The following is a 19,467-nucleotide window of genomic DNA, read 5'->3' as shown; positions in this document are numbered from 1 at the left end:
ATTTTAAGCAACAAGCTCTATGATATTGTGGTTTTTCCCCCACATTCGAGCCCTGTTGTACTAGGGGTAAGCTTAAAAATACTTATCGATGATGGTTCTTACTTCTGTGAGGATGCCGTACACCTCCTCAGCGTCCTCCTCGGACAGTCCCTTGGCGTTCAACCCCATGATGTGATCCCAGTCAAGGGGCGCCATGGTGAACACTGTCCTTCCTTCTTTACTGTCCCCAAAATTAAACGTTTAAATTAATTAAAATCTATCCATTGTTACACATAAAATGACGCATTACGACAATTTGAATGAAAAATAACAATAGGCGGCGTCTTGCTCGCACAAGGGGATAATTTGTTTATTTTGAAATTTTGATTATCAGATTGTGTCTTGTGACTCCAGACGTGTGCTGTAGTGTAGGCCTATGTGAAGTTCTAGCACTGTAGTAGGCGTGTAACACAGAGTCCTTTACCTGGGTATCAATTCCCATTTGACAAAACTAGTATCAGACTTATTCAATTCAAGATGGTGCATCAGTCATCACGAAGACGGAAGTGCTTACTGACAATAATTTTTGAAAAGGATATATTCATTCTTATATTTGTTTTGCCATGTTTGAGGAGCAGTTTATCTCAATTCAAATCAATTTATACGCCGTGGCGTATGCTTGAGAATTCAACAACTTAAGAACTTAATTCAACAATAGTTCATTCAATCAAGCACAAAAGGGAAAAGAGGGTGATTTAATATTGCCCGGCTTAATAATATTTACTAAAACAAAGCCGGTGCCGGAAGAGATCCACATCTTAAATAAAGAAACCCCAAAAATAGTAAAACAATACAATTTTACAAGTAAGTAAACAACGTTTTTTATTAGTTAGGAATGTTCTTTTTATTTAGTCAAATCATCTAAGTTTATGTCCGGAAATGGGGCAAGCAACCTCATCCAATTCAAGCCCGCGGTTTCCGGTCAGAGTTTCCCTTGAAACCGTTCACAAATAATTTAATTCTTTTAAATGATTATGGATAAACATAACATACTTTACTTACCGTTACAGTTTCTGTAGTTTTCAGATGCGGGCTTGAAACTGAACTTCGAAATTATGTCATTTTTATTTTTTGGAAAATATGGCGCGTCCCTCGCAACTGTCAAAGGTCAGGCTAGGCTGAAAGTGTCAATAGAGGGCAGAACTTTCCGTTTTGGGGTTAGCGGCCTTTTCGAAACTTCGACTTCTACTTTGTGGCTTGTGTCTCAACTTTGAAAACGTGCATGGACATTCAAACAACACACTAGAGTTCGTTGACAACATGCAAAACGAAGAAGCTTCATTGGCATGGGCTCTGCTGACATAATACTGCTGAGCAAATTTAAAGCAAAAATCGGGTGATGGGGCATCAGTCATAACAATATTTTGTAAACTTTATGGAATTTTGGCTAGGAACCAGTTTCTGCCGCTAAGTAATATTTTTAAGTGCTGAGCAAATTATTATTACCCACAGCACAACCCTGAGATGTCTGCTCGTAGTCTTGTTTCCATCCGTTGCTACAACTTCTGTATTATTCATACAATATATCGAGCAGGTGTCTTTCCCTGACAGTACATCCCTCAGACCCGGATAACGAGTCTACCTGGCGGTCAGATCAGACAGTTCCAACAATCTTGTCAACTAGTCCTCAAAAAATGGACGATCCAAGGGCAGGTGGGAATTGGTTGAAAAATTTGTCTGTTTTCCTAAACTGTTTCTCAAAACTGATGATTGATAGCGAGTATGGAAAAAATCCATCAATGTAAAAGTTTTTGTCGTTCAAATAGAAGTTCGGAAGTGTGGTGAAAGTGTTCTGACGGACGGTGGTGCATGGTCCGGAGGTAATATGAGGGTGTCGCCGCCCGCCCCTGACAAAGTTGATCCCATAGCCCAATTTCATAAAGCTGCTAAGCACTAAAAGTAGCTATTTAGCACAACTTAGTTTATGCATAGCTCTAGCAGCAAGATGACTGGCCTAATACCATTTCACATCGTATGACTCGGTATTTATACATCATGTGCCCAATTGCATAGGCCTAGAGCTATACACAATACCACATAATCACCAGAACAGGTTTAGCAGCCGAAAAAAAAAAACATTTCAACATGTATACAAGTTAAGTTTTGACTGGTATCCATTTCTGCTAAGCAGAAAATGGTGAAGCAACTTTCCGTTTAAGCAGCACTATAAATTAAGCCCTGTTAATAACTATAGCAGGAAACTATAAAGTGATATGTTTTGCTTAAGCTGCTGAAATTGTGCCCATGCGAAAAGTGCCCGCATATCAACGTCCTTTTCTCCATCACCCCCGGCCCGAAAGATGGACCCGCCTCATTATGGTTCATGGACCCGCCTCTGTGCTGGTCGGTAGGTCTACTACTTCGCCCACTCTTCAGCTTGCCGCCATTTTTAACATTTCCATAAACACTTCTTACTTTCCGTCATCAGACACAAGTGAGATTTTACCGCCAGGACTGTCCACCCCCTTGCAGTGATACCCTCCTCCCCACACCGCCCCGCCCCATAAACCTCATCCCCCACGTGGGTAAAGACCTTGAGTTTCTATATGTGTGTCGTTTACACATTGTAAAACATCCAGCCTCCCCTCATCGCATCTACTTTTCCCCCTTCCCTGTCATAAGCCCATTTCCTCTTTACATCGCTTAATATTTGATCACCTGGCAGACAACAAAATGCGCGCGTAAACAACCGTTATTAAACGTAAAACGTATGGGTAAACTGTTGACACTTTACTGGCCTGCACTCATCAGGCGTCACTCGCGGTTAGTGCGTGCATCATCTTGACAGACTGAGTCCGGTGTTCTTTCTTTTTTTGTCGAAAAAAATAATATTTTGCCTTAGGTGTTTTTTTTTAACTGAGACACCATACTACCAGCTGGATGTTGATGGGAGTCTGACCAACCAACCCGGTATAAAAAGACGTGACAATTCTGCTGCAGTATTGAAGTTTTTCCTTGAGATAACATTTTGGACTTCTTCGCAAAAAAATCTCCCGTTGATTGGCAACTTTATCCCGTTTTGATTTTGTGGCTGTTTGTTATCGCTTGCTACTATCGACAACTCAGACGCTTACATCCCTTCAAACACGGTAAGTTTTCCTTTCGTTATTCTGTTTATATAATTCCTGGTATATTTGTTTTATCAGTTGTTTGTTACGGTGTAGCATTCACTGCTCAATGAGGTATACACTTGAAAATAGTCGCTTTATTTTGCAGAAAATTTCTACAAAATACGGCGCTGAGTAGGAGCATTTTAATGTCTTTGATTTTTGGAGTCATAAGGCATTGCACTCCGTTCGCTTGAAGCAATCTTGAGATGACTTTGCAACGCACAAAAAGATTAACCTTTGGAAGTATTATAAGAACTTTGCTCCGAGTGAGTTCAACAAATAATACTAAAAAGTCCACTCTCAGGCTGAACATAAAATTATTTCGTATAGTAACACAACTCCAAATTTTAGCACACATTTTTCACAGACGGGCCATCTAATTGTATGCTTACACAGTCTAGATGAGCTTTGTGAGGGAATTTCTTTTAAATGCTTTGACGTCATCGGAACATGCTATTTTTAATCCAATTACCTTATTTGGTATTGACGTCAGGGAACCACCCGATTAGGTCCAAGATCTTTCCTGACTTGGCAATGTTTCCACATGATTTTATAATCGGCAAAATTCCACCTTTTATAGCAAAACTGACTTTGTGACTGCCTTTGCACGATAGGTTGTAATGCAGATATCAATACTACACCTTCTTATAAGAAGTTAATTTTATAAAGGTATCTGTTCTCATCAATTGATGAAATTTAAATTTTGAATGATGAATGTAGTTTAACAATTGGTGTTTTTTTCAATAGTGGTGGTTTTCCTACATCTTTGAATGGAAAAGGTCTTTACACAAACAATTTATCACAAGGCCGGGTGTAGAAAAAGTCACAAAAGGTTACATCACTGTATAGGAAGAAGCTTACTTTATAACGAGCAGTGGAAAGCTATTGATAACATAAAAAACATTGCAAGAATCGCCTACCTCTAAATGAACGTTTTTGTGAAAGAGGTAATTTCTCACTCAAAAATAAAAAATAATAACTGTGAGCCTATTCTTATGCATCTGAAAGCACACAGAGTAATGCAACAAGGGTGTTTTTTCTTTCATCATTTTCTCGCAAATTCGATGACCAATATTGAGCCGACATTAATTTCATAGATTTGTAATTTGATGCATATTATGTTAGAATACACCATGTGCACGTGAGAATACTGGTCGTTGACAATTATTACCAAAGGTGTACAGTGCCTTTAAACCAATGATTTCCATCGACTGATCCAACCACACAACTACACCCAACCTACAAACTGTGAAAATTTGTAACTATATATTTTTTCCTTGTGAAAAAAAATAATAATAAAAAGCTTGAAATCGGAAACCTGCACAAGTTAACCTCATTCAACTTTTTTAATTCATATTGTGGAGATATCTGTTTTGCACTTTCATAATTTCAGACGAGACTTTGCAATAATATTTTGGCTTCAATTTTTCCTACAATAATAAGTGTGGCACGACATAGATTTTGACCGTACTTTCCCGAGCTCTGTGAAAAATAAATCACAGGCCCTCGGGTGGGATGTATTTAGCAGCGGATCGATACAGCAACGATTTCATAGATGGAACTTTGCATCGGGATAAAGGATATGATTCGAAATGCCTCTATCTACCGGGCAAATTTGACGGTGTTGGTAAGACACTGCTTTATAATTACAAAGGTCGTGGGTTCGAATCCCACCTGAGTAATATGCCTGTGATTTGTTTTGAAGGAACTCGGATACAGTGCTAACCACATCGGTTTATATGGGTAAAACCAAAATGTATATATTTTTCCCCGATGCAAATTCCAATCTTTTAGACCCTGTGATGAAAAATCTACACTATACGAAACTTCATCCATTGCCTTATAAAGAGAAAGGCAAAAACCCACACAACTACAAATAATTCACCATAAACCCACTTCAAAGGCAAAGTATATCTTTGTTTTTGTTTTTAAGTTCGACTGTTTTAGTCCAATATTAATGTAGATGTTTACAATAACACCAAGAGACCCTTTAAACTATCTTATACTTAGTACTTGAAGTGTGTTTATGCTTTCATTGATTGTAACTTTCAACATTGATTTTCAAGTGGAAATTCTTTGCCTCTTGTGGATGAAGCTTATAAGGGGACAATTTGTAACTTTTATAGTCTGATAATTACCATCACTGCAAAGACAAAGATTAGTGAAAGAAATTATTTTCTTTTGATTTCTGTGTGTAAAGTGGCTCTCATAAAAACCTTTGCTTTATAACGCAAGACGAGGGTGTAATAGTTTTGTGGCTTAGTTTGATCAATGACATTTTTATCAATAAAACATTTTTCAGCAGTGTTGTATTTCAGTTTCTATAGGGGACTTCACTGATTTGTGAAATGGCCAGATATAGTATTAGGGAAGGTATACGTTTGGTAATCAGTCTAAAAATTGATGGCAATAAAACCTACAAATTGTCTATATTATTATCTGCTAAAACAAATGTCAGAATGGATTGTAATGATTAATGATGACAACACTTGTCCATTGACTGCAAAATGTCAAGAGCCTGTCCTCAAGTTGGAATAATATCTGTGGGCTTTTCCTACATACTCGAACGAAACAATAAGCTACACTTGATTATTTCAAGTTTTTTGATACAGCAATAACAATATAATCTCCCGTGATGCCGGTCGGTAGTTAATTTTGATTGTTCAGAGCGGTGTGTGCATGCTTTTATAGTGACGTAATTACACACTCACGCACTAAACACCTAAAGACGGGAGTGACACCATGCTTGGTGACAAAGCGAAGATCTCAACACCCAAATAAAACAAGTAAAAACAGTAATGTTTTTCCATCGAGATAAAACAAAAATCATTATAAAAGTCACACCGGCGAAGGTCTTATAAATCATCTCTTGTGTTGCGTTACAGAATAATCCAGCGATCCAAGCAAAGCACATTAATTGCCTTTTTCTCTCAATTATAGACAAGACTGAAATATTGTGTCATAACAAAAGCTTGTCATTTTCACAGACTTTGAACAGTCCCTTGGGCAAAACGGTTGGGGTGTCAATAAATGAAATAAGCATCAAGCAATAAACCACAAAGGAAACTGCAGACTGAGTAAAGTTAATTCACATTTCGGGTGCACGACGAAAATAATTGACTGGAATGTGATTTGAACTACTACCCCTGGATTTCACGTGCCTGCGCTTTTACCAAAATGAGCTTACTTGCCCGAAAGTTAGCGGTCTCTCCAATTTGCCAATAGATTTGTTCTGACTGCATCCGCAGGTTCAAAGCCTATTCCGGTAAAAAGTCTACAAAGATGACAAGGCGGGCCTTCATCCCAAGTCACACTCTTGTATGTTCCTGATGCCATATTCAAAGTATAACTGATCTGCTTCATCTATACGCAACGTCAACATTGAGCCCAAATGACTGACTTTGATAATGTGCTTTTTTGTAATGTATTATAATGGGTTTGGTTTCGTCAATGCTGCTTTAAAAAAAAAAGCAACAATTGAGTTTTATTTATTTTAAATGTGCAGACGTTGCAACATGTGAAATGAAGTTGCCCATGGGGGCTGTCAATGGAAACGTATAAAACTGTCATCAAAAGTCCGCACTTATTTAGTTGCCCGCATGGTGTGTAAACTATTCTGATGATGTCTGACCATTTTGCATTTACGATAGTCTGGTGCGGATCTGGTGCCCGCATTGCCTCTATCGCCTTCATTTAAACAAAAAGTACATGATTACGATTCATGTTATTTATTTTGCGTTGTCAAAACAGTACCTCTTCGGGTTCTATTGGTGCACTCAAAAATAAAAGATGTCCTGACTTGGCAGTCTAGTTTTTCCCACCATACTTTTCGAAACCATGAGTTTGGCTTAGGCTCTATATGACGCTCCGTCGGTTATTTTCAAACGGACTGATGAAGCCTGTCACCAGAGCCCTGGTATATCGAGAGGGCTTATTAAGAATCTTTCTCAAACCACCTTTTCCCTCTCTTTTTGTTGTTGATGCAGCTACCTTGTTACAGTCATGATATCTCCTTTGCTTTTAGTCTGGTGCAAATCAAGCGATCGGAATAACTCACAGTTCAATGTCTAAAGAAAACACAGTGCCTGCTTGAATTTAGCAGGGGAAAGATTGTTGAACCATACAGCAGGTCCTTGCTCTTTATAGTTGAACAATAATTGTAGGCCTACACAGCACTATACACTGATATAGGTATGCAAGATTGATGATTGAGCCAACATGAGTTTCAAAGTTGACAAATAATTCAACTATTTGTGACGAGTGGGTGAGTTCATTAAACTGCCTTTAATGCTTCTCTGATTAAGGTTTCACAGTCACATTGGTGTAAAAATGAAGCGACAGTCTTAACGTTCAATGTGCACTTCCACCCCAAAAAAGAGGTGGGAAATACCACCAACCAAATAAACAAACAAACAAAAACACGTAAAGGCAATGGAGAAGTATTGGTTGTGGTTGTTAAGTAGAGAACATACGTCATGGCTTTACAGCCGGCCCCACCCAATCAAAAGAAGCAACTTCAGAACATACGTCATGGCTTTTTAGCCGGCCTCACTCAATCAAAAGGAAGTACAGAACATACGTCATGGATTTACAGCCGGCCCCAACCAATCAAGAGTAAGAGACGTCCGGGCCAGACTTGTCTCCGCAATGCATGTACAAGCTGTCGAGCTAAGGTGTCACAGTGATAAAATGCCTTCCGAAGGTTTACACTTCGTGCTGAAATCTTATACCTCCAGCCAATTTCATATTTTGACAAAAGGAGTGTAATGCTGACAAATAAGCAATTTTATCAACTGACAAAAACACTGGAAATATCGAGTAACGGGCGAGAGTTCGTCCCACCATTTTGTTGTTTGTCTTGAGGCTGACGACCTTTACACATTTTGATTGAGCCAAAAGTTGGTTTAAAACCTATCTCACACACCGGTACTGCAGCCAGGAGACCGAAAACACTTTTTTAGTTAACTACTCGTTCGATTTGTTTATTTTTATTGGGTTTTTTTTAAAGATAAAACAGATGAAACCTTTAGTTCTAACCTTAAACAGGTCAGATTGACGTTGTTTATGACCCGTAGGCAGTTCCAATTGTGAACTCGGAATCTCCAGTTGATAATGGAATAACTAACACACAAACAAAATATTAAACAGTTAATATTTATTTTTCAAAACACTTTGGCATAGAAAATATCTCTACAATGTCTGTAAAGGTTATTATGCTTAACCAAAAGTATAAAGTCTACATTGTATTAACGTATTCTACCATGAACATTGATGGCGCGAAATGCAGTTTGTTAACAAAAAAGCTCCCAGACACCCTAAAAAGGTTAGTCTTGAGTCAAGGCGCTCGTGACACTCCATTATACTCTCATGACGAAACGGGACCAACACTGAACCGGCTTCGCCACTTCGCGCAATGGCATTGCATGTGAATGTACACAGTTCCATTCCTAGTGCATTCTGCTGTCATTGACTTTTGGAAAGAGTTTCTCTTCGGATGAACTTTAGCAGCTCGATTTGTTTCCAGACAATTGGTGTGTTAAATTGTTAACTCATCGGTTAAATTGGTTCATAGCATACACTGTACTACAACAAGACTGAAACACCTATTGTTTGGCGTCAGAGGAATAAATTATTCTGGAAACAATTTTGGTTGAAGAACTATAGTCATCGATAGGGAAAGATTGTTCAAATACTACGCTAAACGGGTACTATTTTTAATATGGATTATCTTAAACTGATTTTAGTTGAACTTAAACTGTAGACAATCAAATAAGATGTTAAATAAAGACATTTTTCGATTGGCTTAATAAATCAATAGAAATTGGCATTTTGCGCTGTACGGTACTCAGAACGCCATGACACTGACGCCATGTCTAAAGTTTTACCCTATAACGAGTTGGGCCTCAGAACGACATCAAAAGTGCCTCGTATTTTCAATACATCTGACAGATTGGAATCGAAATGGGTCGACGTTTTCTGAAACACATTTTTTCTTTTCCAATTTCAGCCAGAAGTTCTTTACTTTGAAGCTTGATATTCATGTGGGAAATTATTCGACTGATTTTACACACAAAAACAATACTTGTTTTTATAACCTAAAACCTTGCGTCTCGATTTCATGGCGAGCAACCTGCAAGTCGTGTTGAGTGTGCCCAAAGATGCTTTTACTTTGGGTACCATACTTTTTATGAAAAACAGTGGTGCTTCCACGTCTGTGGTATTAATTTCTAAAGTCAGTGTCTTGTTTAAAACTGGGACTCGTGAGGCACTCTTCATGGCCGGTGTTTATAACTAGTAGTCCCTTGATGTCTCGACCACTGATGTGAGGCAAGAAGTAATTTAGCCAACACCTATGATTAAGTAGGGCGTTAGGATGTTAATCAAACAGAACTTGGTTGCACATCGATGCTGCGAATGCTTGTTGTATTTGACAATGTTTATATCTAGGTCAGGTGTGGTGAAAATGTGCAACATCCACGACTTGCTCTGCCCTTTAACTTATATTATCACAAATCTTTCTAATATTAATTAATAACAGTTTGCTTTACTCTAAAATAATCAAAGGCCGATCCCTACTATATACTGTGAAGTATTTGACGCAGGAAATCTTCATGGTCGGTCTTGGACGTTTTTGAGGAAACAATCGCAAGAAAGGGGAAATCGAAGACTATTGTCAGATTGCAGGTATTGCCTACCGTGAGCAGGCGGTTTTGTACCGGGCAAAAGACCAGCTGTCTGCCGGTGGATTCTGCACCGGCAATCAACCACTATGATGGTGATGGAAACGGTATTGTATCAGACATGACACTGATGGAAAAGGAGAGAAATGTAAGGCCTGCAGTGGAGATTCGTCAGGTGTAAAACACACATTATTGTTTTATAATGGGAAAGTATAGGCTTAGCGTTGCATTACTCGTGTGGACCTCAGAACAATCGAGGTCTATACACACAATGTTTGTAATCAGTGTAAACCGAGGACATTCCATTCGTCTCCCATTGTGGTTTCGTGCAAAAAGGCAAAGTAACAGCTATCCCGGTGGTTTTAGGTAAATACTCCGGGTCCCTTTTGTTAAAGTCCTTGGTGTGAATGCGTAAAGACATGCCGAGATGTTAATAATTGCCCATAATTGGGGATAAACACAATCTCCGATGAACGCATTTTCCTCGGACATCGGGGAAGAAGATGCCGTCTTGAACCATCAATCATCCCCATTGATGTGAGCTCGCATCTTCGCTATCAAATTAACGAAGCGCGCACCAACAGAGTTTGAATATACCTCCACCATGGTTCCTTCTAAGAACTTTAATTAAGGACATATACAAGTAAAAGCTTCCGAGATGTCATGAGAAAGACGGTATCACAATTAAGGGTTATTATCAACAGTGACAGGTTTATAAGGCTGATCGTGTTGGCCATGATTTTGTTCAATAATTCGAGAGAAATACCCAAAAGTACATCATAAAGTCACTACCCATGAGATGTTATCTCATGTAGAGACAATCTTTCCAAAAATATCATTATATATACTTTTTTATTGGATGAATTACATACTACTTCAAGGGTTCTTCTAATATCAAAGCATCCTATCTCGTGATATGTTCTCTAAAATGGAAAACATAGCTTTGTTATTCATGTCTTTCCATACAAAGAACAGATGCATCTAAAACCACTGGTAGAAACTTCCGGTCTGAACAGTGTGATCCGGATGTGTGTCAAGGAGATGGGTCAAACTGACGGGCCAAAATACAACGCTTTGACAGGAATCCATAGGTCAGTTTGGCCCGTACGTGGATCATCAGGTCCCCTGGCCGGGACCTGGAATATGGGTCAATTCTGACAAGGAAGTTTTAAGAGGGAACGTCTATCGTGAAATTAAAACACGAATAAATATTAAATGTGTGACTTTTGGGACGTTAGGTGGCGTAAGACCAGGTAAATCCATTGCACTTGATTATGTGCACCTGCTCGGAACAACGTAAACAATGACACACCCAATTAAGACTGCAGCCACCGACGTTCCAAAGTATCCCATTTACTAACATAAAAATGGTGTGTTTTCCTCCATGGTACAATATAAGTTAAAGCGAACTCGAACTTTTATTTCGGGGGCCGGGGTGACAAAGCCAATCGATTGTAAAATAATGTACAAAGTGCCCTATTGACTTATAAATGGTGCCTCCATGGTGTTTAATGGGGTTAATGTTAACTCGCACTTTTCCCGGGGGTGTGACACAGTCACTCACATGCTTCACTTTTAGGCATGTTATTGGATGACCTGTACACAGTTGACGTCACGAGCCACATTTGCCGTACGTCATCTGAAAAGGGCGCGCATTTATGACACCATTTCAAAGTGTTCAAACCTTGAAATAGAGTATGGTGCCGAGGTTTTCCGGTTGAGCAAAACAAGCGATACAGAAATCTTCGCGTGGTATTTTTAATGTGTGATGTACATTCAGTTGGAAGTAGTTACTATTACTTGGTGTTTAATCTTTGTATTTTTATGCTCTACATAGATGAACACCTGCTCAGTTGTTTTGAGGTCGGAGGCCTTTAGCTCAGAGGATTGTATACAATGGATGTCAAGATGTCGTCATCATAGCTGCGATAACTATCTCTATTGGCCTTATAGTCGGATGGCAATTCCAAAGCTCCGTATATGAAATTACCGTTATATTTTGAAAGTCATTTGCTTAAATTTCCATTGATGAGACCTGAAGGATGCCTAGTAGTGAACTTAACCATTATAGCTCACAAGCCTGCGGAAACATTAACATTGTTGGTACTTGTAATGAACCAGAAACACCGAGGTTGACCCTTTAACTTTTCAATGATAAGTGTTCTAGTGTAGCTTCTGTTATGTCCCTTACCAACCCTGGTACACGGAACCTACATCTTAGTGTCCCATCCAAAGGGATGGGTATTATGAAGTTAAAGCAAGCTTTGCTCCTCAAAATGTAATTCTTAAAACAAATTTAATTACTGTCGATTCCATTGTGGATGTATTCATGAAGATTCTGTCATTATGTGATATTATGCCTGACAGTGAATGCTAAAATGGTGGTTGTCGACTGAAAAATGTATGTTTTCCTTCTCTAGGTAAAAAATGGCAAACTACCGTCTCATCCTCGAGGCCACCTGTCTCCTTGTCCTCCTTATAAACACCGCCCTCTACGCCGAGGCTGCTGAAAAATACTGCGATGAGGATTTCCACATGGCCGTCTACAGAACGTGTACAGAGCACAAGCGCAGTGGGAGATCCGCCTTCAGCTTGAACGACTTTTTCCGAAGTGAGTTTTCTAACTTGATATTTTGGACCCCTGTGTAGGTCAGAGTTGACCCGTATTCCGGGTCCCAGGGGGCCGGACTCATATTGGAATCAGACTGACCCGGCTGGTTTAAAAAGTGTGATTTTAAGACGGATTCTGCGCCAGTTTTACACACTTTTGTGGATCATGATGAAACAAATTCAGGGTCAAACTGACCCAAAATAGGTCAGTCCAAAGGGGACCCGAAATCCGGGTAAATTTTAACCCGGGAGTTGGCAGACTGCAGGAAGAAAAAGGTGAAGAACCACAATCAATGGTTCTTTTTTAGATACTTCGTATTCTCAGGAGAACCACGGTTATTCTGGAACCAATTTTAACCCGAAAATCCGGAGCGGATAAATGTCCACGCAAGAAGAATAATCTCTAGTAATAGAAATATACAATCTGAGAAGTGTGACTGAATTAATGCTTTTCAGATTCACACTTTGAGGCATAGGAACTAAATGTGTTTTTATCATAACTACATTAATTTCTCAAAGTGCTGTATACTATCGAAAGCTGTTTTAGGCTTCTAACCAAAGATGTGTGTTGCCATTGATTTTAAGAGTGATAGGCAAACGTTTCCCCTTCCCTTTAAACCACCGAATGCTCAGAACCATCACAACACATGAAGGGACTTGGTGTCTCCACAAACCTCACTGGATTATTACTGCAGTTGTAAAATTTAAAGACTTTCATTCAAAGTTGTGCGGAAAACATTGTAAAGATTGCACTTCAAGGATCATGTTTTATTACTTGAAAACAAACTTCTATAAAGGGGATCCATTTTATTTATTTTCAAATATTTTCTTTCCAATTTCCTTTTTCAGGTAACTCAAAACGGACCGCTGGATCTCCCCGACAAGACGACGACTTTTTCCTGACTATGCAGAAGAGACCTGAGACTTACGTTGGAATGGGATCCTACTGCTGTTTGGTGGGGTGCACACGTGACCAACTATCACAAGTCTGCTAAAACTTAAAGAAATCCCCCATTACCACTTTTTGAAACCCCTTGACAACGGAACACACCCAACACTCCAGTTCTATTAATAGCTTTGTCATGAACAAATTTAAGCATAGCCCAACCACATGGTTGGAACAGCCCCAAAGTAAGTAATTTTTGCAATTTCTATTGTCCCTGCTCTATGCTCTATGATAATAAGCGACGTATAAGGATATTTAGTTGACTATTTCATGGGTGGCTTTTTATCAGAGATGCAATGAAGTACTTATCGACCCCTTCCCAATGGCGTCACCCTTGCCCAGTGCCCTCACTGTGGCCAAAAAGTGACCTCACGAAGGCTAAGAAGGCAATTGGATGGACGAAAGCTGTTCTTACGTGTACGTGACCTCTGTTACGTTTTACATGTATACAAGGGGTCTATTGTTCATCAACGAACCCTATCTCTTGTTAAAAAGAGGGTTAAGAAAAAGACAACTGTCAGAAACGGGAAGTAAGGAATTTGACTCTCAAATAAATAATTACGAAAAAAATATAATTACTCGCTTTAAAATGCTTTACCGACCAAAATGACCTCTGCATAAGATATGATAGGCCTATTTAAAAAAAAACTAAAAAAGCAACAAATAGTTTATGGCCTGTATGCATAGAGCTATGCCTGTATGACGTTTTGACCCAAGCACAATCCATCCTTTCTCGGTCATTTAGCCTTCGAAAAAAGACTCTGCTATATAGGGTATTTTTTGTAAATACTTAAGTTCAACTATAATTTAAAAACATGACGTCGCTGACCACCATCTTTGGTGTACAATGGAAAAGTGCACGCGAGTACGCGCTGCACACAATCAGCCAATAATAGCCTTTCGCACGTGCACAATATCAAAGATGGCGGTCAAGGTCTACACAGCATTTTCTCATTGAATGCTCCCCCTATGTGAACAGAGACGTTGTATACCAAACAGATCTGAGACCTTTGTTTGTAACCTGTACGAAAACGCTTTGCTGGAATTTGAGATCGAGTGATAAGATCGTGGAGTGTTTTTGTGGGGGCGAGTGCAATGACACGCCAGTGTTAAATGATTAGGCTCTTCCAAACCACGGCTTGGGCTTAGGCTTCCGGCTTAGGCTTGGGCTTAGCACTTTCTCTCACACGTCTTCAAACAGACAGACGGAGCTTATCAAGCCTGAGCCACAAGCCACCTGGGACAGGGCTTCGGGAGCCGAAGCGAAAGCTGTGGTTTTGAAACTATCAGGGTCTATGTTGAGTGAAGATGGAGGCACACTGTGACAGTTCTCCACTTTTAGGCTTTTGGTACAATCTTAAAACTTCCGGGTCAGAATTGATCCACATTCAGAGTCCAGTGCCTGGTGTCTGATGCCTGACCCATTTCTGGGTCATACTGACCCAGAAAATGAGTCTTGATGACCCAGAAAAGGGTCAAGTACACACTGAGTTAAGACCCCAATTTTAAACCATGTTTCTTGGCCAACCTGACCTAGAAATGGGTCAGCTCCATCACCCGGAATCCGGGTCAATATTATTCTGACCCAGGAGATTTTAGAGTGCCTCTTGTTATGTAGGCTATGCAGGTATCATTAAGTAAAATCATGCTGAACTATGTCTTGACTGTTATTCCATTTTTGTTTCAATTTCACATCCCTGACCGTGATTGTAAGGATAATCCGAGCTGTCTCTCTTCACCACACTAAAATAATGAATGAAATGACTGATTTACAGGGAGTGAGTGTTTGGGAATATGTGCAAAGGCTTGACCAAGTTTTGTCGTACCTCTCGTATGAGTGTGAGATGCTTCTGGAAAAGTGTGTCCATAGGAATAATTTGCCTAGTCAGAGAAGAAGGTGGTGAAAAGCTTCCACCAACTGCTGTGGACGTTGGGTGTGGGGTAGGGGGGCAAATTAACTCCATCGAGATACAGTAGTATACGGGATGGATGTATTTCGTAAATGTATATACTTTTCAACATCTTTGAATTATGACGCCATCATTATAATAATGATTATTTATCTATAATATTTATTGATCAATGTTAAACCAGATGTAGAATATTTCTTCATTATGCAGAGTAGTAAATAGTAGGAATATAAGTTTTTAAGTTTGAGGAGTAAAAAATCTAGTTATTTCAAAATTGCATTCCAAATCATGGTTTATGTTAACTTTAAAAACATCTTGTGTTCAACAGAAAGTAGGCTTTGGCTTTGAAGAAACCAATAAAAGGAAAATAAATGAACTTTTCATCGTAAATGCATCTGTTATTACTATAGACTGTGTGGCAGGACATGTTGTGCCCAGTGATGGCGAACTGTGTACAAACCTCTTCTGATAGCGCCCTCTTTTGATTCAACCTCTTTCAGCTTTTTGGGACAGAAATACCCCCAGGGGACAAGATTTTCCTAGGGCAACTGCTGGGCAGTTATATGAATCTGAATCTTTCACACAGTGCCAACACATAGTTTATATAGTTTGTATAGTTTATATGTGTACAGTATACCCAAATAGCAGAGTGGAAATTGGAAATCTACATGTACTTCTTATTGTTATCTCCAAAGTGTAATCATACACCAATGGTTTCAACATTGACCCGCCGCAGTTTTTTCACAGGGACCCAACAAAGTCCCCTCTGTGTTTCCACAGGGACGACTCAAACAACCCCACAGTATCCGCAGGGTTTGCACTAGGGTTGTGCATGTTTCAGGTACACATAGTAAACATCATTGAGGAACTTACACTTTCTAGAAAACTACTTTTATCAAAGTGCAGAAATCCTGTTGATTTCCTTGTATGTACACATGGGTTGTACAGTTCATGTTGCAAATTTTTCTTACCAGAAAAAGATTAGCGGCCAAAAAAGCACCTGTGACTGGTATCCTGCTAAATTTTACTAAGAGCAAAAAAGTTGCAAATCAGTATTTTATGCTTCGCAGCTCAACGAAATGGGTCCCAAGTTGGAGAACTTGTCCAGATTAGACTTGAAGGGGTCCTTTGAGCTCTTGGTGCATGATCCATGCCCGAGTACTCCCAGTGTATAGGGCAACTCCAGACATCTCAAAAGCCAGAGTAGTTGCTTCTGCTGAAAATGAAACAAAGAACAATAACTTGATTAAAACCAGTAGGATTTGAAACTTTGAATCGTTAAAACACGATGAGAAAATCTCTTTTGACGAGTCAGTTCTTAAACCAACCACCGGTTCTTTTCAGAACAAACACTTCTCAAAAGAGATTTTCACATGGTGTTTCCGAAAACCTTGACTATAGTATAAAACCATTTAAACGGGTTAAACTTGAAACCAGCAACAGGTCTTAACTTAAGACTTGCCCTATCTCTTAGTATAGCCTAGGTCTTACTAATCCTAAGTTAGGAAGAGTTTTGTTAAATCGACCAGGTCCCAGGAGGCCTGACCCCTTAGTGATTAAAAAGTGTGATTTTAATTTGGAATTCTGTTTCAGTCTTTGAACCATTTCTAGGTCATACTAACCCACAAATGGTTCAGGCCCCATGGATCTAATTCAGATCAATATTCTGACCAGGAAGTTTTTCGAGTGTGAAGTCTAGAGAGTAAAGCTCACACTGGAGCTGATTTTGAAAATAATCAAGAAGTTTTAAAAATTGCTATGGTTGCTTGATGGAAAACATACCACTTAGAAATTTAAAAAAACCAAATCATCAGAACAAATCACGAGTCCACAATTAAATTTTGAGGATGTTGTGTTCCTTTGTTGTTCTTCTTGAATTGCCGATGAGCTTGTACCATGAAAGATTTGAAGTCAAAACTTGAAACTTTTAAGTTGTTTAGGCTTACCGGAGTCGAAGTCCACTGAGGTAGATCTCAAGCTGGTCTGGTAGCCCGCTGTCTTAATGCATCTTGAATTGCTAGTCTCGATGCGTCACGAACTGCTAGTAAAAAACAAAGTTTGTTAATAAAATTTATTCAGTGTCAAATTGGAAATGCAGCTTCTGTTTCAAGAAGATGATGCGTCAGAATCGCTTTGTATAAGAGTTGGAGTTTTGATTTCGGGCTTTTCGATTCTGACTTTTTGATGCAAACGTTCTCATTTTGTATCTTTTAATTGTATCAAATTGTTCCTTCGATCCTCATTCATAATTTAGTCATGTCTTACTTGACTGGGTGATTTCTTCAATTTTGACACTAGGGAGTAAACATCTGCTAGGTAGAAGTAGGTTGCCCCTTGCAGTCATATGCCTTCTGAAGTAATAGTATGAGCCCTCCCCCCACCCATGACATTGACAAACCCATTTCCCAACGCCTCTGAACTTGGATATTGAGCAATGCCCCCCCCCCCCCCCCCCGTTGATCTTGACGAAAATTTCTTGGCTTTATTTGGAAAAATGAAGTCTGATGAGCCCATGCCAACCCACTCACATTAACTGAAATTAATTTTTATCAAATTCAAATATAGAAATACTTTTTAATAAAAGTTAATTTTTTTAGCTTCTTTCTTTTTCATCATGAACTAAAATAAAATGCGCATGAAAAAATTAATGAAGTTGAGAACAAGACAAGTGCATGACAAGTTAAATTAGAGAGTCTGTCTTACTTACTCTTCTTATTAATATTACTTATATATAGACAGAGTTTTTACAACTTGAATTAAAAGTAAAACTAATTTACTACTGTCCACACTCACACGTACTAGTAGTATTGTAAGATGCGTAGCTCTCCACCGAGAGTGGTGTTCATGATATATCGCCAGCATATCATAACTTGTTGATGCAAAATTAATCAACAGTGTTTTAAAAAGAAGATGGACAACTCAAGCAACTATGCATTTTTAGTTAACGGTCCCCGTAAGTAGCGCTCCCGTTGGTCAGAAGTGTCTTAGTTTAGTTTACGGTCTCCTTATATAGCGCCCTCCTACAAATAAGACAGTTTAGTTTAGTTATCGGTCTCCTTATATAGCGCCCCCTACGAACTAAGTAGTTTAGTTTAGTTAACGGTCTCCTTATATAGCGCCCTCAATCCATCAGGGAGTGCGTGTGCGTAGTAACGGATAAAAGACTGAAACTAGTTTAATATTTATAATTGCACATGCGCACATCAGAACAGCCTCACTCACAGGCAGCACGGGAAAGCACGTGCCAAGCTGACGTGCCTACACACTTTGACCAATCATAACACAGATGGAACGCTAGCGTCACTGCACGTTATCCAATGAAATCATTGCGTCTTCATTGGGCTTGTAGACTAGACCAGTGTATCTTATCCATAGAGTTATATGATCTTATCATTGCGGTTACCAGTTAAAGATAGGGGACCAGCCTAGGCTGACCTTCTCCTCCGTTGGGGGCGGTATATAAGGAGACCGTTAACTATACTAAACAACTGAAGTCGTTGGAGGGCGCTATATAAGGAGACCGTTAAAAAAATAAGATACTTCAATTCTGACCATTACTTTATGGATAAAAAATAAACAGTTGCCGAGTTATCCAATAACTTAACTCTCCGTGGTCCCGGTAGGAGTGTGATGTCTAGTGACGAGGGAGGCTCGCCAGGAGCCCAGTGCGTGGGTTAAAGTGTTTAGAAATTGGAAGAGGTGGGCATTACAGTTTACATGGAATTTACTGAATCGGTGTCGAAGTTTTATCCGTGTCTGTAGCAGTAACTGGTGATGGATGGAAACCTTATCGGTAAGTTGTTTGTCAGTGACACAGTAGAAAAATAATATGCTTTTAAGCAAGAATATTGGGCGACTAGCTTCTTGCGCGTTCACCACACGTCATTAATTTACAATATCAATAAAACAACATTACATTGTCAAATAATAATAATATTATACAATAGATGCACACTTTGAATCACAAGCATGCCACAGCAGAGAGCAGACGACCGATAGTGTGTCATTAAAAGTGCTAGAAAACTACGTCACCTCGGACCAATCACAACACATGTAAAGCTTACGTCACCGCACGATATCCAATGAAATCATTGCATCTACAAGTAGACCAGTGCGTGTCGTTATCCTTGCGGATACCAGCTAAAGATAGGGGACCAGCCTAGGCTGACCTT

At 39.3% G+C, this 19,467-nt stretch overlaps 3 protein-coding genes and 1 long non-coding RNA gene across 4 annotated transcripts in view; 2 read left to right on the top strand and 2 right to left on the bottom strand.

The window, feature by feature from the left end:
* The window catches only part of LOC117291559 (centrosomal protein of 290 kDa-like), a 32,624-nt gene extending 31,500 nt beyond the window's left edge, over window positions 1-1,124 (bottom strand). Inside the window, exons 1-2 of the mRNA XM_033773359.1 lie at window positions 1,042-1,124; window positions 103-220 (exon numbers count right to left, since the gene is read on the bottom strand). Of these exons, the coding sequence (XP_033629250.1) occupies window positions 103-195 (93 nt within the window). The 5' untranslated portion in view covers window positions 196-220; window positions 1,042-1,124. The remainder of the gene's footprint in view (window positions 1-102; window positions 221-1,041) is intronic.
* Window positions 1,125-2,567: 1,443 nt separating this feature from the next.
* LOC117291789 (gonad-stimulating substance-like) lies at window positions 2,568-15,671 on the top strand. Its single transcript, XM_033773700.1, has 3 exons — window positions 2,568-3,128; window positions 12,250-12,440; window positions 13,289-15,671. Exons 2-3 carry the CDS (start codon window positions 12,257-12,259, stop codon window positions 13,432-13,434), a joined length of 330 nt encoding a protein of 109 aa, XP_033629591.1. The 5' UTR covers window positions 2,568-3,128; window positions 12,250-12,256; the 3' UTR covers window positions 13,435-15,671.
* On the bottom strand, window positions 13,598-18,277 carry LOC117291790. The gene is made up of 3 exons (XR_004519197.1): window positions 18,089-18,277; window positions 17,242-17,333; window positions 13,598-16,511 (listed from the first exon to the last, which is right to left on the bottom strand). It is a non-coding gene; the product is annotated as an uncharacterized LOC117291790 (long non-coding RNA).
* A 644-nt stretch (window positions 18,278-18,921) lies between these two features.
* The window catches only part of LOC117291825 (two pore calcium channel protein 2-like), a 41,226-nt gene continuing 40,680 nt past the window's right edge, over window positions 18,922-19,467 (top strand). Inside the window, exon 1 of the mRNA XM_033773755.1 lies at window positions 18,922-19,088. The gene's annotated coding sequence lies outside the window, so the exon portion shown is untranslated. The remainder of the gene's footprint in view (window positions 19,089-19,467) is intronic.

The sequence above is a fragment of the Asterias rubens genome, chromosome 6, assembly GCF_902459465.1.
Source record: "Asterias rubens chromosome 6, eAstRub1.3, whole genome shotgun sequence".
NCBI classification, from domain to species: domain Eukaryota; kingdom Metazoa; phylum Echinodermata; class Asteroidea; order Forcipulatida; family Asteriidae; genus Asterias; species Asterias rubens.
Note: the sequence above shows the minus strand (reverse complement) of the source record. Positions and strands in the feature narration are given on the sequence as shown.